The sequence below is a fragment of the Thermobia domestica genome, chromosome 18 (assembly GCF_964235325.1).
Source record: "Thermobia domestica chromosome 18, izTheDome1.hap1.1, whole genome shotgun sequence".
In the NCBI taxonomy this organism is placed as follows: Eukaryota; Metazoa; Arthropoda; class Insecta; order Zygentoma; family Lepismatidae; genus Thermobia; species Thermobia domestica.
In genome coordinates this window covers 44,817,654-44,840,587 of record NC_137471.1, presented here as the reverse complement: position 1 = coordinate 44,840,587, position 22,934 = coordinate 44,817,654, and the positions used below count along the sequence as shown (strand labels likewise).

At 36.0% G+C, this 22,934-nt stretch overlaps 1 protein-coding gene across 1 annotated transcript in view; it reads left to right on the top strand.

Moving 5' to 3' along the window:
• Positions 1 to 22,934, top strand: part of LOC145675442 (purine nucleoside phosphorylase-like) — a 51,379-nt gene that overhangs the window by 15,909 nt on the left and 12,536 nt on the right. Inside the window, exon 2 of the mRNA XM_081745860.1 lies at positions 20,374 to 20,468. Coding sequence (XP_081601986.1) covers positions 20,374 to 20,468 — 95 coding nt within the window. The remainder of the gene's footprint in view (positions 1 to 20,373; positions 20,469 to 22,934) is intronic.

Here is a 22,934-nt window from a genome sequence, read left to right as displayed (position 1 = left end):
TTTAGCCCTTGAATTTATTTTCCCGTGGCTTCAATTGTTTTGTTGTCGGAGTTTCTGACAATAACATCCGTCAAATTTCTTTTCCACAGAGCGCCCCAACTTACCAAGAACGGAGCATACGCAGAACTTCATCAACTAGAGCTACGTATTCACTGAGCAGTATTCCTCGTGATTCTTGTTTCTGGATCGATGTCGACACAATGTCTTTATCATTATCAGATTTCTCTTAACGTTTTTGGCAATTGTAAGCGTCCTTGCTCTTCTGATTTGTTGATAAAATTATTGGTCCTCTCCTCCATAAACTAGGCATTCTTCCATTCTCCCATGCAGAAAGCTGTTCTGTTACATAGACATGTAAATGCGTTGAAAATACAAACTAAAATTGGATTTATTCCATTTTTAGCTAAGCACAGTGGAGTATTTAGGGGAGTGGCTTCCGGGCTTAAGCCTTCCCCCACGAAATCTTACTTTGTATAGTAAAGTAAATGAAATATCTTGCAGAATTTTCACATTTCCAGGCAAATTCCCCCGCCCCCCGAAAGTGAGCAAAGCCCCTTCCGAACTTCCGAAACAAAATCGTAAATACGCCACTGGCTAAGCATATACAGTATCTGAAATAAAAACTTATAGAATATGATGAATATGTTCTTAAGCACTAATATATGCTCCAACCAGTGGCGTATTTAGGGGAGGGGCTTCCGGGCTTAAGCCCCCCACGAAATCTTACTATAGTAAAGCATATGAAATATCTTGCAGAATTTTCACATTTTCAGGCAAAGCCCCCCCGAAAGTTAGCAAAGCCCCTCGCGAAACAAAATCGTAAATACGCCACTGGCTCCAACCTTCCAAATATGCATTTATATGCACTATAAAACTTTAAATTCGACGTGTATTACTGTTGTTACAAACCCCTACCAAGTTTAACAGAAATGCATAGAAACAAACAAAATATGCATTTGTATAAAAATCCAATGTCTAGTTATCAGATAGCGGCGGCGTAACCACATAAGAGGGGACAAACAAACGAGCTACTTTTGTTAAATAACATACCTGTGTTTTGTCTATACCGAACATATACTCACGAGCAAGGTCCGTCGACCCTACTGTTCCGCGCTAAAAGAGGAAAGGAACAGTAGGGTCGACAGACCTTGACTCACGAGGGTCCACCTAGTCCGAATCCAATTCAATCTTTCGACTTTCAACCTCAACAAACCCCCACAAAAAGTTTCCGGTGCGCGTCTGTTGTTTAGTACAGGTAAAACTATGCTTAGACACATGCGTCATTATAACATTGTCCACAAATTGATTTAGTTTCGCGAACAACTCAGCATAGAATGGTGATGTATTTTTAGCAGTGGCATGTAAAAATATATATTACACTTGTAACGCACAAATACGATATAACTGGGATATATATAAACTTAACTGGGATATATATATATATATATATATATATATATATATATATATATATAACAAGAGAGAGAGACGATTCTAGGGTGGTCCTAATTTTTCAACTTTCGGGATTTTTTTTACTCTCACCCCCTAAAATGGTTCCATATCAGACCAAGTAACCCACGAGAAAAATTAGCTCAATTAATAATATGCATAATATTACATAGTGTCCCAAGCGATTTCAAGTGATTAAGTATAAGTTGGAAATAACGTCAGATGTGTATTTGTGGTAAAAAGTTACCCCACAACTTAGTGAAAATCCCCTTTCTATTAAAGATTGCGAATCTGAATCCAAGATAGCAAACTTTAAGATGGCCGCCATGTTAGTACTATACAGTAATAGATGCGGTTCTGCCTACATCATTCTTATCTAGGATATGGTGTCACTCGTATACTGAGACAACTTGAATCAATGAAAACTTGAGATCGCTTGGGGCACCATTTAATATTATTCAATTGAGTTACTCTTTAATAATGGATTAATTTGATCTATGGAACCATTTTAGGGGATGAACAAGGGCACCCATGTTGTGGTTTCCAAGGGGAACAAGTATAAGCGACATTTCAAATGTAGTCTCAAATTTTGTGGTAACTAAGAAATCTATTGGGTTTTCGATCTTCCGAAATACAATTTCCTCTAGAGGGGGCAAGCGCCCCACCTTGCCCCCCTGATGGGCGCCCTTGGAGATGAGACTGAAAAAAAAACTCGGAAGTCAAAAAATAAGGATTGCCATAACATCGTATTAGTGAATTCTGTTATATATAGTTTGTGATATGCAGGGTTGGGGCAAGACGTTTTGCTCAGGGTGGATCACAGAAAAATATTCATTTTAAAAAAATAGAACACGATACCAGAACTTTTAATGTTCAGTATGTGCAGTTCTGAGATGAACTATTTCCACTTCTGCAAAGTCTAATTCAAATCTAAAGATTATACCATCAGCTTTTGTCAGGATTGGACACAAAGACCCCCTAAAAATAAAATCAGGGGTGCCTATTTTTTAAGCGTTTTTTTCTTCATTATATTTCCCTTAATGTGAACACTGGAGAAAAATCAAAATAAATTAAAGCGACGCCAGTTGAAGACAAAAATAAGAAGTTTTTTTTTGTTTATTAACACTACGTAGAACCTATTTCTAGACCATTTATTTAACAAATAAGAGTTAAAGTGCATAACCGAGAATTTTGTTTGTTTTGTTATTATGTAACTAGTGTCCTTGATTTTTATCTGTTGTAAACTGTGAGTGACGTAAGAAAACACAGCTTACAGTCAGGAAGGAACACTTACTGTATTCTATATTATGGAGTTGATTTATAGCACACAGCTATAGGGTGTTCTATCTAACGTTGCGACATTTTTTTTTTTTTAATGAAACAAGATATGTATACCTAGTGAAATATTTTCTGGATTTGAAGTATATCACTGATAAGGGTACTAATCCAATGCCAATACTAATTACTATGCCAATTGTTTTTCCATACTTTGTTTCCTTTCGAAAATACTTAGGGTGACAACGTTAAATGGAACACCCTATATATCATTGTTAGAAATAGATGTAGTCCACGCCAGTGGTTTAGTTGGACCGGAACACAATTCTGAAAAATATTTTTTCGTAGATGTTCTGTAGTTCTGTAACAAATACACTCGTGAGCCGTGTACATTATAATCAATCCGGACTTTCCTAGAGCATTTCAGAGCCTTTGTGATCAATCTCGCGAATATATGGTGTTAGAAAGGATGTATGTAGAAAACTAACGTGGCGATAAATGTTTCTGGTATCGTTAAGTATTTTATTTCAAGGTACCTCCGGAACTTATGGAGCACACTGTGTGTAGTAATTAGCAACATTTTCTCTGCAAGCAATCAGTAATAATTCTAGGAAATTGTTATACAGAAGAAAAGTTATCCCTAGTTTTGATTAGATTATGAGTTATCGTACTTGATAACAATAATAAAAATATATTCCGCTTTGTTTTGACATAAAATTCTAATAAATATGAGTTATATAGTAATTAATTAGCCTACTACGTTATCATCAAAATATAGATGTTATAGATTCCATTCTATGCGGGTTTGAGGGGGCGCGGTGGCTAAGTGGTAGAGCGTTTACCTCCGGTGCTTGGGGCCCGGGTTCGATCCCAGCTCGCGCCGTGTGGACTTTGTGGTGGACAAACACCGTGCTCGAGGATTTTCTCGGGGTTCTCCCGTTTCCTCCCACTTCCTTCATTCCATTTCCTATAATCATCCTCTCCTTTAGCCTAATCGGCATAACTGTGGGACGTAAAACTTAGATTTCATTCATTCATTCTAGGCGGGTTTGTACCGGTAACTGTTTTAATAACACCATGGCTATTTTCTTTTTGTGAAAAATCTTATTTTATTATTATTATTATTATTATTGTTATTATTATTATTATTATTATTATTATTATTATTATTAGTAGTAGTAGTAGTAGTAGTAGTAGTAGTAGTTGTTGTTGTTGTTGTTGAACTTCACAAGATTACGCAGCGAGGGTTAATTTTGAATGTAGCATTTCTTTCAACAGCGAGGCTATGCGAGAAGTAGATTACAACTTAACGTGGGATCCGAATCATATAAGCCATCGGGAATCGAACCTGGGTCTTCAAGCACAAAGGGTAAGGGACACGGTGATGGTAAGATGGACGATACTGCTTCGTTCTCAACAACTCCTTTATAATCATCCACTAGCATTAACTCAATGGCGGAAAATTAAAATAAGTATTTCATTTCTTGTAAAAACAAATGCGAATCCGGTTTGGAGTAAATTCGTGTGGACGTGTTTTTTAAGGATGAATGTTGGAATTAATTGAACATACGAAACCATATTATTATTATTATTATTATTATTATTATTATTATTATTATTATTATTATTATTATTATTATTATTATTATTATTATTATTATTTAGTTTTGCTTCCCATGATTATCCTTTGTAAACTAATGGAAACGGGTAGGTAAGAAGAGTAAGATTATAAAAGATCTTGTGGAATAAGAATGTGGTAAGAAGCGGAAATACTCCGAGAAACCTACAGAAAATGAGATGTTCTTCGCTATAAACTCACATAGCCTAGAGTCTAACAAAGGATTCCCTCGCATAAGAACATCAGAGGTGAGCGCTCTACCCCTGAGCCTCCTTGCCGACATTGTATTATTTGTTGCCATACGAATTTGTGAATTCAAAACTGTTCCAATATGAAGCAAATTGGCAGGGCCCGTTCTCCAGAAAGAACAAATCTTAAAATCCACGATTTTAAGTGTGCTACCCCATCATAAACAACGAAGAGGACGGAAAGTGCACTTGCACTCAGAAAGGCCTAAACACTACAAATACAATTTCTTTATGTGTTTTTTTTCTTTAAATAATAATCTATTATGTTAGTGAAAGATAAAGCGAACATACATGCAGAGGAGAGATGGTTTTTATAGAATTCAAGATCGAACTTCAATTTCAATATATCAGTTTGCAATTTCAGTGCAACTAGTTCTTTTACCTTTATTGCCTAATTTTCCTTCTACATCTGTTAATTAAAAAAAAAACTACAACTCTGTTTTCACCTTCAGTGATAAAGGAACCTGTTTGTGACAAAGACAAAACTAGTTTTCATATCAAAACTATGAAAACTAACTAAATGGAACAAGTGTTCCCTACTGTTCAAGAATTAAGTTCTTGTATTTGACAGCAATGAAACAATTGATGATAGGATTTGTTTGATCATTTGCTTTAGCACTATCCATGTGACCTTCAAGTAATGCGACCTAAACCTAATTTGTGAATGTACCATTGAAATAGCCAATCAGCATAGTACATTTAACTAGCATCATCGTCATCCATTAAGGAATATTTATTTTAAATAATAGGCCTATAGTTATGACAGATTTTGTCGCCTCTCGAAACTTGCAGCCCGGTGCAAAATGTTGCACGTATAGTTGAACTGGCCCTAACCAAGGGCGCCCATGTTGTGGTTTCCAAGGGGGGGCAAATATAAGCGATGTTTCAAAACTAGTTTCAAATTTTGCTGTAACTAATGTAAAAATTCTATTAGATTTTCGGCATTCTAAAGTACAATTTCCTCTAGGGGGGCGAGCGCCCCACCTTGCCAACCCTGATGGGCGCCCTTGGCCCCGACTGTTGGTTTCTCCGAGTTTATTTATTCATTTTAAATTTAAAAGCTGAAGCGTAATAACATCTGAATGCAAAATTGATTCTATTTGTTTGTACTTAAGTTTCTTTTTTTTTTTTTTTAATGAATTCACATTCAAAGTCCTTAGACGCTTGACAATATAAACAGATAAAAAGACTTTTTAAAAAAATACTATTAAAAAATGTGTTGTAAAAACCCAGAAACTTAAGAGGCCTTCATATTACGTAATTAGCAATGTTGATATAAGATATGTTTTTAAGGACTCTTCAACGAAGTAAATAAAAGTGACTAAATAAAATTATGTCAGGTGAGGCGTGATAAGAAGTATCAAGTTTTCGTTCTTCAGTAAGGAGCACGGATTTAGATTAATCATTTAAAAAATTGTCCTGAATTTATTATGTACGTCAAACTAAACCACACGGATATTCTTAATAATATGAAGATGATAATATTGTCCTTCTAATCAGACTTATCAGGATGACGACTACAACAATCAGTAAATAAATAAATCTCAAAAGAGTTTTTACTTATTTGCCTATGTAAATATCTTATATCACTTCACAGAGTTATTGTTGACTAAATGAAACCTAAAAATGTATGCAGGTAAATTGTGATAGCGTAGGAAATTTATAACAGTATTTTATTATTATTATTTTTTTAATAATTAGATTACATTCATCATAACCTCACGTGTAAGGTCGCCAGACTCCTATATACACAGGATGGTACTGTAATTTTACAATCTATTTTTCTTTCCTGTATGAAGGTTGTACAGGACACACATTGTTTTCTATTTAATTACTAATACAAAAATATACTGCAGTTTAAATTTTAAGCCATGCCAAAGGGGTTATTCTCACTATGCTGATTGCAAGGAAGAACTGTAACAATAGCTGCACTTTTCGACAAACAATTGTTGAGAAATGCCAAATCAGCAGATAAATACACTAATAAAGACCATTGTTAAACATCAATTAATGTTAGAAACGGCCTTACGAAGTTTATGAAGTATCTATTAATCAAAATGGTCAAGTATTTAAGGGTAGTTATTAATACAGTACAATCTCGTTTATCCACTCCTCGATCCGGATCAGATTTGTAGACATTTCTGAAAATGGCTGCCGACACATGCAGATGCTGCGCACCAGCTGATAAACATCGTGGGGTACTTAGAGCGTCAGCTCGGCACCACTCCAGCTGAACTATTAATGATAATGCGTTTGCATGATCGTGCTTCATTCAAACGCCACACATGTTTGAAACAGAAGACAGCGGACCAATTCTTTATTAAGAAATGATGTGGAAAGTTATAGTAATAAACGGTAAGTCTGCTCATTTAAGGATTTGTTTTGCTTATTACCCATATTACCCGGATTATCCAGATTTTCGATTTTCCGGATTACCTTTGGTCCGGTTAGTCCGGATAAACGAGGTTGTACTGTTTATTTTAAACTTATTTGGAAACGCATGTTCTTGGAGAAATATGATATCCCTAGTTACGTATTATTACAGGTATGATTTCAATATAGTGGTTTCTGGAATTTGTTTCGCGTAATTTTATTTCCTAATGGCTTGGATATTATTTATTTACGTAAAAGCTACAATGAGACAAATATTGAAGGTTTTCATACGCGAGATGTGCGTGTGTTACGGGAAAATAGTTTTGTTGTTATTTGCTGATGTTTAACGTACCTTTGAGCACTGAGGCTATATGAGACGTGGACCTACAGTTTAACCCTTATCCGGGCAACCGGGGCCTCCCAGGCCCAGTAGCTTCATATTTATTTTCGAATTTCTCAATAACCATACATATTTCGATGACATAAAATTCTGAATTCTTCTATCTTTAGTCGAAGTGAAAGTCATGAACATATCGAGTTGGTAAGGCTAACAGAGTTGGTAAGGCCCCAGTTGCCGTCTACGTTACAAAAATAGCTTGCCCGGATAAGGGTTAAGTGGAATCTGAACGACCATAATGTTCAAATATCAATGCTCTTCTTCAGGCTCGTATCCACGGGGGGCTAGGGTAGGCCGCCCCCCTAAATTTTCACGGTAGGCTTGCAAATAAACTATAATATGGTGATGAACTATAATTTGGTTGGGTCGCCCCCCCTAACTTCTACCAGTCCCCCCTACATTTTTGAGCTGGCTACCGGCCTGCTCTTCCTTCGTGAATCGAACCTGGACCTCCGTTTTGGGGAAAGAATTACTATAGCCATGAGTTTTGGAGGGCTACTTCATCGTTTGGATTTTTGAAACACGATCTGAGCAAGATTTCCAAGCAGCATGTGAATATCAGCTCCATATTCAAACTTTTAAAAATGCTGCTGGAGGGATTGTAGTATGGACTGTCATTCCTTGTTATGATTGTATGACATGTTATAAGTATTTTGAGAAAATAATAAAAAAGTAAATTTACTTTCAGCAATTGTAAACAAAAAAATGTGAAATAAATATCAATATATCATATTAACGAACTTTATAGGAAATACAAGTTCAACTTGATTCGGTGGTGGAGATCTTACATTTGGTGCCCAGCTTCCCAAATTCGAAAAACAGATCATTGAATCTTTTGGTATAGTTATAACTGGTGTGTTTAATAGAGTAATAGCGCAGACAGGTTTATTTATTTTTACATTATAAATGTTAATTCTAAGTAATGCTGAATATACTAAGTTGTCAGGGACAGTACTCACAGGCCGTCCTGATTTCTCTGCCGTTGGTTCAGTATATCTTCATCTTGTTTTACTTTATCAGAACAGCATACGCAATAGCTCGTCAGGGAGGGTGGTTCAAGATCCCAGGTTTCAGGTGTTTGTATATACATACGTATATAGGGTAAACACTTATTTTTGCTTAATACCTTGCTCAAGATGGGATTCAAACTCCGAAACCTTCCCTTGCGTATGCCAGTGCTTTGTCCTAATTTCACGCTAGTAACTTCATTTTCATTCAGGAGTATCTTCTGTTGGATGGCATGGCCAGGCAGCATAAGACATTACCCTAGTAGCATAGACAGTAGGCCCAATAAGGGAAAACGATGGGCTAGCCAATAGCCAACGTTGGCCCTACATTGTAACTGATTGTTTTGTGGAGCATTTGCCAACCATCTGACTTGCCAACGTACTTAATTTTTTTTAACATTCTCATCTTCGGTGCGGAGAACCGAAGTTCAAATCTCGACGAAAGCATATAATTCGAATTTTACATCAAAGTGCAGATTCATATCTGATATGGTCTTCGTGTTGAAAAGGATCGTCAAATCTCAATCCCAACAAATTCTTTGCTGTTCTTCAGACCTCCGAAACTGTTAACCGTAGAACCTTGAATTTTTTCACCGTTGCTCCTTTAAATACCACTATGCAAGCCTATAGCCAGCCCAAAAATGTAGGGGGCGGTAGAAGTTAGGGGCCGATCCAACCATATTATAGTTCATCACTATCATTTGCAAGCCTACTGTAAAAATTTTAGGGGGCGGGCCCTCGTGGATACGGGTCTGCCACTATGTACAGCTTTTTGCTCAAAAATACGTTTTCACTGATATAGGAGCATGTCGGTATAGATCCTACAAAGACCCTTATCCTTATACGATATCACATTTATGAGGTAATTACATCATAAAACAAAATTCGCCATGTGATGTTGCAATCAAATTGCTCCAATCATTGTCCACTAAGTGTGCTCAAATATACATACCTGATTTGGCGTTAAAATAATACACGCGCTACAACTGCGTATACAGTTTCTTTTTTCCCTACCATCTAACAATGAAGAATATGCATTCGTTTCTTAGCTCTCGCACACATTTTGAATTTTGCACATAGCGGTTTTTGAAGGTACAGCGACGTGTGTCCTATGCTGATGACAGGATAGAGATTTTGAAATGTGACTTCTAAAGGAAGAGATGGGGATGAGAGCTGAAATAAAACCGAATTTGAATCACGTATTTTGAAATCAATGAAAATTTGTATACGTCTTACAAATATTTGCCATAAACCTTATTTCTCCCGTCAGGGGTAAAGATGCGTCTGAAAAGGTAGTCGGCTTTACCGCCCATCTTACAAGAAATAAGTCGTTTTTCGTTATCACCTGAACTCGGTGCTCCACAACAATATATCATACAACAAACCTAATGTGTTTTAGTTCGTTTAGTAAATGTGTTTATAAAATACTGTTCTGTAGTTCATTCAGTATTGTAATCTCAATTGTATTTTTATAGTGTTGTGGTTTTCTTCAATCAATAAACATACACTGTAAATAAGTGTGATTTGTATTAATAGCTAGGTTGGATTAAGGGGAGGTGTAGCCCCCGGCCTCCAGATGGACAAGGATCTCCATCTGATCAAAATATCAACTAAGAGGACTCATAAAGACACAATCATCATCGTGAAATAAATATGACCAAAACTATGAAACATATTCCCTTAACTCTCCTACTGTACTTCCACAGAAATGTATTAGGCAAAGTCAGCAGAGGTCATATATTTTTCTAGCCACAGGCCTCTGGATGGGTTAATCCGGCACTGTTAATAGCTAGTGTGCTTTAATTAATATACAGTATTTCGCTCAACTGAGTATCGCTGGAGCGGCTTCTGGTTGAAACTGCTGATTTTCTCTTTAAATTTATTGAATTATGATACCATAAGCCTTTTTTAAAGCCATTATAGAGATGTTATATAATGTAGGGGCTATGAAATGTTTAATATCGTTTTAACCGACGTTTTCGTTATTCGATTAGGGCCCCTTTCCGTGGCTATAGGTTAACAGGAAGTCTACTGTATACTGCCTCTCTCTCTCTCTTAATTACTCTCCTGGAGATTTCTTAAGAAACGTAGTGTTCTGAATAATAAGGGGCCTACATCTTCAGCGCCGTAACTTATATTTTTTGTGGGGGCAAGCATAATTGGGCCCTCTAGAAAAAGTTGTTTTTCTAATTTTTGGGCTCTCTTTTTCCATTTTTCTCATACTCTTTACGGGCCCCCGAAGTCTGTGGGCCCTCCCGCAAGGCAAGGTCTGCGGGGCCGTTAGTTACGCACCTGGACCTCTTCCATACATGACAAATTAATTAAGGGGACAATATTAATAAATCTCAATGCCATACGAATAAATAATATAATTTCTAGCGCTCCTAATAGTAACTTTTTTTTTTTTTTTTTTTTTTACTGAAATGAACCCACAACTAATTTTTGTTTTATTTACTTTTTGTGTGCTGTTTTGTTTATGCTTCATTTATAATTTCATGTTCGTATCGTATATGAAGTAAGAAAATTTTGTCTTAAAGTGGGCCCTCCTCGAACAACGGAGAGATTCCCTGGGAAGCCAGTTGCCCCTGCCCCTCATAAGTTGCGGCCCTGGACATCTTAACGAATTAGGAACATCCGTAGAAACAACTGCTGATAAACAATAACAATAATAAAAAAAAAATCAGATATATTACATCACAAAGTCACAGGTTATTCCCACCAAGCGCATTACTTTGTTTTTGTATATAATTTATAACTAACTTAAAAGATAAAATAGAAACTTGGAAGACATAAAATATCGGAGTATATCATTACTTTTTAAATAATAATTAGAAGGAAAAAAATATGATACTTTTGCAATAACATTATCAAATAGCTTACGTTACAAGTACGCTTCACCCTCTTCAACTCCTTATCAAGTATATAATATAGAAAACTATTGCGTAAATTTGACCCACGAGATTCGGTTATCTTTTATTATGACCTTAAGAAGTTTATAGTATTGGGAAATAGTCTGTGACAAAAGTCTCCACAAAACGACCTTCTAATTAGGTTATCAATTATTTCTGGTTTATTTTTATTTTTTTACGTCCATTAAACGTCAAATTATTACTATAGTTACTACAAGAATTGAGATGGAAGTTCTATGTGTTGCTAGGGTCATATGTTATTTTGATTTCAAATAATTATGAACTCACAAATAGAAAGCTTTTGTTCTGATTATGTTCTCAATTCTTTGCGCGCTCTTTTTTTGGACAATTTACAAAAGAAAAAAAAGATTTGACTTTTTCTTCTAATTGGCAGATAATTGACTTCAAATTCCAACGATAAAAAAAAAACGAAACGTAATTCTTTTGTTTGGTTCGTACAGTGTGATCACACATGTAAACAATAAAGTGAAAGTTTCCATTTCAGTTTTTTTTTTATGTAGTTTGAACCTCGTGGCCCCATGGGACTTTCAAGTACCGCCCTCTGGATTTACTAAAATAAACATGTTTAAAATTAGCCACTTTTATCAATTGTGTTGAATACCAGCGCCATCTTTGTTTTCTTTATCCCATTGATTTATGTGGGGATTTATTTTTGTTTTGTTGGAAATGAATTGGAACTTTCTTTGATTTAGTGACTTCTTCAAAACTATTTAAATGTCTCTTATTTCGTGAAAATTAAATTTTCTGATATACCTATAATTTTCATACTTAATGCTCAAATTTAATTTAAGTAATACTATATATATGTATGCATAAGTTCATATTTGCAAAAGAAAAAGGGACATTTAGCCAGACTTAAATAAGTAATGAATTAAGTACAGATTTATTGTACGGATCCATAAATTCATTGCATATATACTTCTTTTCCAGTAAATGAAATCTCTGTATCTTAAACAATCATTTTGGGGTATAGGCTTGCATTCTTCTGTACAGATTCATTTAGGAGAGCTTCAGTGTATGTACACAAAAATAATTATTCCGCCAAAGACATTCACCAATTTGTATTAGGTGGCCACTAAAAAGTATGAATGGTATCTAACCCAAAGCAAGAGCGCAGGAGGGGGCTCGTGCGGGATGCGTCTGTAGGGAGCAGGCGCGTCATTGGCGGTGCGTATACATTTAAACGAGGATAGCGTAAAAAACTGTAGGCTACATGGAATAAAAATACTTACCTTACGTGTTAGGTTATATTTTTGTATTACTAAGGACGTTATTGGTAATACCGCGATATACTTGCACGTTTATGTTCCAAAATAACATTACTCACTATTAACGAAAATTTCACATACAGATGGTGATCAGAAAAATGGAAACACATGTAGTTGGCAACACGTCAGATGTATGGGTTGGCAGTGTGTCGTGGCGCCCGCAGCGCCAGACCGCTGGTGGTGGTGTGTTAGGTCGGTCTCCATACTACGTCAGGCACAGTGGAACAGCAGTGTCCAGTGGCTGGGGCAGACGGAGGTAGTGTAAAGTGGGAGACCTCTCAGATTTTCAAAGAGGGCAAATTGTTGGTGCGCGGTTATGCGGAGTGAGTGTGACGGCAGTGGCTACTGTGTTAGCTGTGTCGCATGGGACAGTGTCGAAGGTGATGACGGCCTACACAACACACGGGAAAACCACATCGGGGAAGCGGAACAGTGGGCGGAAGAAAATCATGAGTGACAGGTCACGCCGGGTATTAAAGCGTATTGTCACGCAGAATCGTCGTACCACTGCGAAGCAACTGACGGAGGAACTCAATCAGCACCTCCCCCACCCTGTTTCGACAATCACAGTCCGCCGCGAATTACATGACATGAACTTACGGGGTCATGTTGCACGGGCCAAACCGCTCATCAGGGACCATAACGCTTCCGCACGCCGCAAATGGTGCCGCGAGCATGCAACTTGGACCGTTGAGGACTGGAAACGTGTGATATGGTCGGAGGAGTCATCCTTCACCCTATTCCCAACCACGGGCCGTGTTTATGTGTGGAGAACGCCCAAAGAAGCTTATGATCTGAAGTGTATCCGCCCAACTGTGAAACATGGCGGCGACTCGGTGATGCTGTGGGCCGCCATATCATGGTTTTCATTGGGTCCTGTGGTCACACTTAGTGGACGAATCACTGCCAACAATTATGTCGCAATTTTAGGAGACCACTTGCATCCTATGATCCGGATGTTGTTCTCGGACAATGACGCCATCTTCCAGGATGATAATGCACCCATTCACACAACTGGCGTTGTTGCAGCGTGGTTTGAGGAACATCAGGATGAAGTTCAACACCTCCCCTGGCCCGCCCAATCCCCAGATCTCAACATAATTGAACATCTATGGTCCGTCTTGGAAACACGACTCCGGCGACGATTTCCACCTCCATCCTCTCTCACAGAACTGGCCGATGCCCTGCACGAGGAATGGTGTAAAATTCCACTTGCTACCATTCATGACCTCTATGCCTCCATCCCACGTCTCATCAAGGCTGTTCTGAAGGCGAAAGGTGGCCCGACACCATATTAATCTGGTAAGTTGCAATTTCGTTCAGGTGTTTCCATTTTTCTGATCATCATCTGTATGTATGGGTTCCATAACTCTCGGATACTTCTATGGTTGCATGTCATGAGTTAGCACATTGACTTCAGATCAAGGGCGTACCCACGAGGATCAGCCGAGTCTAAATCTCCCAAAACTTCCTAACTCAACGCACATTTGTACATTTTGTTAATAAACCTATACTTGTTTAACAGGGAGATGATTGATGTAGCATGAAAATTTGTAAGAGAGTTGTCTTTCTTTTTATTTCGTTATTGGCCTTCCACATTGATTCTTTCTTCCTCCGGGATGCACAGGTTTTCGTTTGTTTATTTTATTACTTCTCCTTTCTGTCCATGATACTCGCATCATTTTGTCTTAACAGCAGGGAATATTTAACTAGATTTGAAAAAATCAGTAAAATCACATCATTAAATCCAAAGAAAATAAAAAAAAATAGTTCTCCATATAAATCAAAGGACTGTACAATAAAGATGCCGCGAGTACTCATTCGCTAATGAATATTTTCCTTATTGTTATATATACGCATTAGGGAAAGACGGGGTAATAAGAGACAAAATGGCTGGTAGTTTGGTTTATCACCAGAAAAAACGAAAAAAAAAACTCCACAGCTTACTGTACCATTCTGTGTTCAAACCTAAAAAAAATTAATTGCTTTTAGGCAAATTCTTTACCTTCTTTTCTGCCTTTCAAAAAGTGTCTACCAAAAACTTTACGTATCTAAAGTCAGACTTTTTCGTGAAGAATTTTTTTACAACTTAATTATAAATGTTTTTTTTAAAGGTTACATAAATTCGTACAGCATTAGTGATACTTCAAAGTAGAATTGTTCCAGTTTTTCTATGATAAATAAGCTTACCAGAAAATGTATCTCTCTCTTATTACCCCTCCCCCCTTTTTTTTGGTCAGGGTAATAAGAGACAGTCGTTTGGTCTTTCCAGGTTCACTAACTGAAGATTAAAATTCCATTGGCCTCCTCATGATGATATTCAGGAAGTGAATAAAGTGTTTATCTTTTATGGTCCTGTAATTTTATTAGGAAATGATCCGTTCATTGTTAAAAGAGCAGAACTTGTAAATATGAAGAGGCTTTGTTGTTAAAAATGGAGAATGTTTGGTTTTAAAAATTTTGGTCTAGGCCTATTTTCTGTTTTAGGCCTTAAAGTTTCATTCCATTGTTGTTAAAAGTATTCACGCAGGCTATTTTTTTTTTCATTTTGGTATAGCCTATTTAATTTTGTATAGCCAACTGTGTAAGAAGCTATTGTAACATGAAGAGTTGTTTTACGATGTAGGCCCTACCTTTTTAATAAAAAAGGTTTATATGACTACAATGTGTAATTTTGTCATTCCAAAATGTTCAGAATGAGCGAAAAACTTCGTAAATTATGAAAGGCTGAAACTTGTATAGTTTGTAATTAAAAGCATTTAACTTTCAAGTACGACTTTCACTAACCTTAATTTACACGTGACAATTGACAGAAAAGTAGTCAGAATAAAAACATGTAAAAAGATAGGGCAATAGAAAACATTTTAGGCATATCCCTTGTAATCCCAGTTTAATAACAAAGCACAGCATGGAAGAAACCTGGGCAACGTCTCTTATTACTTCATATGGAGTAATAAGAGACAACAACTGCAATTAAAGTAAAATAATTTTTTACAGTCCTCCTATCCATTGGGAAGAAAAAAATTAATTTTCTATTGTGTTGCCCAGTAACAAAGTAAATATACACAAAGAATCAGAAACATGATTTGAAAACTGTCAACATTTTAAATTACCTTTGTCTTTTATTACCCTGAGTGTCTCTTATTACCCCATCTTCCCCTATATGATTATATGATAGCATTTTTGGGGGGTATAATCTTCGCTTTGATTATTCTACTCTAATTTTCTTATCTTTTTTCCTTTCTCCCATTCGAGGATACTGTGTTATCCGAATACTCGCTACTTCTTCAATTTTCTTCTTCACCAACGGAAGTTTTCATTTTTTCTCGGAGGATCCGAATCTGCAATAAGAAATGGGAGTTCCTATTTAAGATGTCAAAACTGACCCCTTCCCGGCTTCGAAAGGTGGGGCAACAGGAAGGGGGGGTCGAGCGTTATGTCACTGGATGTCTCGCTTCAAGACGAACAAGTTTTTTTTTTTACAACCTTTGCATCCGATATGTATTTTTCTAGATATTTCCAAAAACAGTTTTAAATGCCTCTCCCAGTGTGTGCATATATATATTTGCAATTTGTAAAATTAGATTCGGTAGGATTTCGTACGCAGTAGTCGAATAGGGTTCCACTAAAAGCTTCTGACTTGAAAAGAATATTTTAGCTAAAACTGACCTACGTAACTTCTGTATACTTGGCAGCAATATAGGAGTATCATCCAGGTTAATTTAGTCTCATATCAAATTTAATGTAAAGCACTCAAAAAATAAAATAATGAACCAACTACACATGACGCAACTTACATTCGAGAAGCATCTTACGTTACATTTGTTTTGGTTCTCATAGGTTATCTTCGGCGTTGACTACTGAAGAAAGAAAGAAAAAAACGAGATAAGTGCATTTTCTCACACCAGGGGGTCTACATGGCATGGCTTGTCACGACCTATAGGTTATCAATAGCGATTAGGTTCCGCATTAAGAAATCCAAGCAAGTACTTACGTTATACGGATTCAGTGGTCATCAGCTGATTGAGGTCAACAACGCATATGTCGAGTAAAATGGAATTTTTCCAATCAAACAACTAGCTGATCGCAGCAGTTTCAGTTCTGGAGTAATTTTGAAGAAAAAAACAAAGTATCTTTTTTAGGTCAAGTGCAAATGAGACATTTCCATTAAGTTTATATTATTTTTATTTTCTTTCTACCAAATCTTTGATTGTGTATCACAGTTAGGACTATGTACCCCACTGTTAGGAGAAAACAACTTGGGTTGTATTTAGCATTTTTGTCGCTCCCACCACCACCACCAATCGATGAATACCGGTTTAGAAAATTTGAGACAGTGGCTGATCGTGACAGCAATCTGATGGTGATGGGATCAGCAAGCTCAAGAATAATAATACGAATTTATCACCACAATCAAATAATCATAATTTGCTTGCGCTATATATACAGGGTGTTTCAAAATAACACCAAGAACGTTTGGGAGGTGATTCCTGACATCAAGATAAGACAAAAAGTATAGACTAGGGTTGCCATTCGTCCCGGAAAATCAGAGACAATCACGGAATTGAGATCTGCGTCCTGGCGTACCAAAAAAAGTTTCTCGGAACTTTCAAAAGTCCCGGATTTCAGCGAAGAAGAAAGTAAGGTAATATTATAATTTGCTTTTGTTCACAGAATTAGAAATATAATTATTCTCTTCAACTTCTGAGTATGGCAATTCAAAAGTTTTTTTTTTAATACATAAAACATGGATTTAATTATTAAACAAAACATTCATTAAGCTAGGGACAAAAGGTTTAAAAAATAAAGTAAAAATTCAACGAAAGAAGTTCTTTGAAGATAACAAGCGTCGCGAAATTGCATTAACTCTTAAAAAAATAAAACACGAACAGACAAAATGTGTGAAAGGAAACATAATATCTTGAATGAGCTAAAACAGACTCTGAAAGTCACGAAACGTAACAGATCGTGAGAAGAGGAGGTAAATCATCTACTTACGTTTCCTTAACTAGAGAGGCAGTGGCGTAGCACACTTGCGGGCCCCCCCGCAAAGTATAGAGAAGGGACCCTAGTTGTAAAGCCGATAGAAGTAAGATTGAAGTTCTACTTCTTTAAATCTTTATTCATAGCAAGACTTCGGGGCCCCCTATACCTCGGGGCCCCCCGCACTGCGGGGGTTGCGGGGGCAGCTGCTACGCAACTGTAGAGAGGAGAAGGTATACTAAAATGACTAAAAATGTGATTAAGTAATATTTGAACTACTCTAATTAATGAAGAAAGTAAATTAGTATATAACACTTCTTTCCATTTTAAACATTTTAAAGATTTTGTTTAGTAGCGTCCCGGATTTTCATTTCTGAAATATAAGAACTCTAGTATAGATTAACCTGGGCGCAAAAATACGTCATTTCGGAGTTATAAGCTGCCGAAAACGTGAAAAAATGAACTTTAAAGGTCAATAGCTCCAAAACTATGGGACCTACCGTAGTCGGATCAAGACTTTACCTAGGAAATAGTATGTGCCTATCCAAATATCCAAGTTTCAGAATCCTGCTGTATTTCTGCAATAATTTTTATAGAGGTAGTTGGTGAGTACTTCAGATTATATGCCGGTAGCTAAACTTCCTCTATAAAAATTGTTGCGTGAGTACCTTAGGATTCTGAAACGTGTATTTTTGGATAGTGCACATATTAGTTCCTAAGTGAAGTCTTGATCCGACTACGGTAGGTCCCATAGTCTTGAAGTTATGGACCTTTAAAGTTCATTTTTTTCATGTTTTCGGCAGCCTATAACTCCGAAAGGAAGGATTTGTGCACCCAGGTTGGTCTATACTTTTTGTCTTATTTTTATGTCAGGAATCACCTTCCAAACGTCGTCGGTGTTGTTTTGAAACACCCTGTATAATTCCATTCTTAGTTTTATCCCCTCCAATCTGGTGAGATATTTAGCGAAAGTACTAGTTTACTTTCTTTTGTATTGTCTGACAGTATTTCTACTATTTTCCATACCCGCTTCAGGAACTTCTTGTTCTATGTCTTTTATGAATATACTTACGCTGTATGTATTTAATTTTCAAATTAAGCTGTAAAAGGGAAATTGCATTTATAGGTCCTGAACAATTGTTTCCAAAAACTTTTTCCGTATTTGTAATTTCAAAACTTGGCAACTTAGCTTTAATTTTAACATTTTTGGAAAGTTATTGTTTATTATGTTTATTTGTTTCGGATTTATTACAAATATTAATGCAAAACTTTTTTTTTTTTTTTTAAATCCATTCACTTCATATTTGCACGTACTTTTTTGAATGTTCATAACGCTATTCTTTCATTTAATACTTCACAGTTACAAACACAATTTTCTTAAGTCTTTTACATGGTGGCGTACGCAAAGGAAAGTTCGGGTTGTAACCTCCCCCTTTCAATAAGATATTATGAAATAAGACACACATACCGTATTAACATATGTATACAGATGTCCTCAAATGAATATGAACTTGAGAAACGGTATGATGAAATTCTGTATACGCCACTGCTTTCACATGTAATATTAAATTTGTATTCCTTGAAACATAAGGAAATTAAAAATTAATGTGAATGCATACCTACCTTTAATTCCGAATCTGCATTTAATTCTGATTGACTACCAGGTTTATTTGTTCACTTTCAAGAGAAAACTTGGTGCAACAAATAATTTCATCATAAGGAATAGCTGTCCGGAAGAGCAAAATTTCTTCCATGCGATTTTAACACAACTCAATTTTCATGAACATGTTTACAATTGGAAGTTCATATACAAATATCAGGCACATATTTGGGAAAATATAAGCAATATTAGGTTCAGTAACAGGAGAAAGTACCCAAGTGACATACTGTCAACACTTCATATACCATTTTACTATTCCAATTCATTACTTTCACTTATAAATAGAACATCTATTATCAGACGTATGAAAAATATATATTGAAGAGTTGTCTTCTTGAATTCCAGCGATATTGTTTGGTATCTCATTTTTCAAATTTCTATGTTAAAAGAAAGATGCTGATTCACTTCATCTTGAGTTCACTAACACACATCTCTATATCTTATGAGTTCGGAGCTTAATATATCTCAACTGCTGCGTGAGAATTCCTCCATTAATCTTCTACAGGCTTGTCTCATATAGTCTTAGCCTGAAAAGGAACTCTGAGTTTCAAAGAAGCCAAATAGATTTATGTTGCTTAGCACAAGTTATGAACTGAAACAATAATGATGATTGACAATTGGAAAAGAATATTAACAATGCCAGTTTTGTTGCTATTCAATCTCAGAACAATCGAGATAACTGGGATGTAAATTTGCGAAACAAGACACATGACTAATAAAGGCACAAATTATGTTATTTGAACTTTTAGCAAAGCATGCATTCAGTTACGTGACCACTGATTTTTATTAATATAATAATAATTATTATTATTAAAAGCAAAAATCTAAAAAGAGTCATCAACTTAAAACTTAGTTATTTCTACGTCAGAAATCCGTGAAATTGTTACAAAAACATTAAGAACTGTTGGGGTACAAACTACAGTGACTGAATCATAGCCCGCCATGAAGATAGATAATAAGTTCATAGTTATAATTTCTAGAAAAATACCCGTAACTATCTCAGCGAAAAAAATGTAGAAATAAACAACTGTTATGGAAATAACATACAGAAATAGTAAGTTATTTCAGGTAAAGGAATTGATAAATGAGAATTGTACTTTTAATGTATTCTGTGCTCTATAACAGATTTAATAGTGTTTCTTTCTTTCTTTTCGATTTTTCACAGATACACATATGAAGTTGTACAAGAGATAGCAGAATTTCTTAAAAGTCGCATCAGCGAGCCTCCAAAGATAGGAATTATCTGCGGCTCTGGAATGGGTAAGTGTAACAGAGTACAAGAATACTTTGCATAATGCAATTAATTGGTTCCAAGAGGTTTCAAGGAAAGTCCATTCTGTCCAAAACTGTATTATTCGCATTCTTATTACAATCATAAGAAAGTAAATATTTGCACGTACAAGGTCCATTCAATTAATAACCAGAAAAGTTGTATAAAAAGATACAAAACTTAGACAAAGTGTGCTTTTCTTTCTCATTTTTTGGTGGTGTTCTAGAACTATTATCAGATGGGCCTGGCTCGCAAACGGAACGCTGCGAATCAATGAAACAAGATGGCGGCTTCCTTGCAGGTTTGCACCAACGTGCAGCAGTGGAGTGTCAGTCCACGCCGCTTCCTCAAAACTGTTCGCTTCAAATTTTCAAGCATTTGGTTTGCGTACGTTTGTTCGTGCGTATGTATGTTCATCTTAGCTGCAGTATCACTCACCTTAATACACCTGTTTTCCCGTATCAACTCATCAACTCTCGTAGTGTTGTTCTCCGTGACTGCACAGACAGCGTCCTGGGCATGGCGAATCTTCAACACGTATTACATCCTGTTTGAGCTTATTTGCCCAGTCGTATAAGTGTGTTCGATTCAAACAACTTTCACCATATTGCACTGCCATCCAAAGGTGAATTTCGATTGGTTTCAACCCTTCAGCTAACAGAAATCTAATGACATTCCGCTGCTCCACGTTGGCGCAACCCTGCAAGAGTGCCGCCATCTTGTTTCACCGATTCTGTTCGCGAGATAGGCGTGCCAGGCCCGTCTCATAATAGTTCTAGGACATCACCAAAAAAATAACAAAGAAGTACAAACTTTGTCGAAATTTTGTATTTTTTATAGAACTTTTCCGATTATTTATTGAATGGATCTTGTACTTTGCATCTTTTATTTATTCTTGAGTCCTTATATTTCACTCACTTATTTTTGAGAGCATTGTCAGGAGAAGATTGTCAGATTTTTTGAAGATTGAGTATGAATTTACATGTTGGTTTATTTGTTCACTTCCTCTCATAATTATATCAATATGCAGATAACTTCTCTGCAAATTCTTGAACAATTTCACTGAAATAACTTCTCTCCAAAATTGTTGAACACTATACACAATTATAAAACTGTATTTACAGGCAATTAAGGTAACAACGACTTTTTATTCACTTCATTATGAATCATAGTAGCCAATCCCTGTCGTATATTCGTTTCTTATAATTGTGAAAAAAATGCTACAATGGTATGAAAATTTTTGTGATTTTTAATTCAAGACATAATTAAGCAAGGTTTATGGTGTTTCTTAATTTTAATGTAGTTCCAACTTTGTTTAGTAATCCTTGACAAAGATTTAACTCCGGCCGCCTGGTCCTAATACAATAGGATTCATACGTTGAGTTTTCTGCTTGTGATTACGTTTTATTTATGATTACGTTATTTATGATGTGCTTTGAGGCTACCAAATGTTTAGATATACCCCAACTGCGATATCATCATCCTTTGAGTCTCTTAGATGTTCTTTCATTTTTGTTGTCACATATCTTTTAGTCATGTTGATATAAGTTTGATTACAATTACATTTTACTGAATATGTACACTAATATTGTCCACTAATACACTAATATTATCCACATGGTAACTTTTGTATCCTGTAAAGCTATTTTCTAATTTTATTGGCGGTTTGAATACTTCATTAAACCCATACTTATTTGCCTTCTTCCGCAATTTATGTAAGACCACAGAGGGAACGAAATCCACTTAGCTTTGATATCTACCTTTTGCTGCACGTATTTTGTTTTTTATAAAAATAAATTTGTAAAGGCTGTGATTTCCATTTTTCTAAAGTAGAATTTGAATACCCTTTAAGTAAGCCTAAATAAAAAAAATAAATATAATAATAAGTCAATGAATAAAAGACGCAAGATATGTCAAAACACTTATTTTCTTAAGAAACATAATTTGTGTAAATATGAAAACTTAAATCTATTTACAATGGATTAATTGTCGCACTGCAGGAAGGCTGGTTCCTTTAATATTGAATTTGTTCTTCACAAAAATTTAGGATTGAATTTTCATTTTTCTAAACCTGATCAGTCTAGCTTAAAGTTGGAGTTTAGGATTGAATATTTAGGATGAACGGATGGTGACTACTGAGCGTTTGTTATTTAATAAACAGCTATCTATAAACAGTTATCTAGATATGAAAGTCTTAAGAAGTTTTGAGAGCATGGTGGTTCAGTGGTAGAGCGCTCACCTCTTGTGCTAGGGGTCTCTAGTTCGATCCCAGGCCATATAAGTTAAGTGTGTCAGCATTGTGTTCGTGGGATTCTCGGTACTCTCTCATTTCCTCCAATAGTCTCATTCCACATTTCACAATGTTTCTCTGTATTAGCATACATACATTGTGACATACTTACATACATACATACAAGGCGCGTATGCTAATCGCTTAGCCTTGAGCTCCCTCGTGG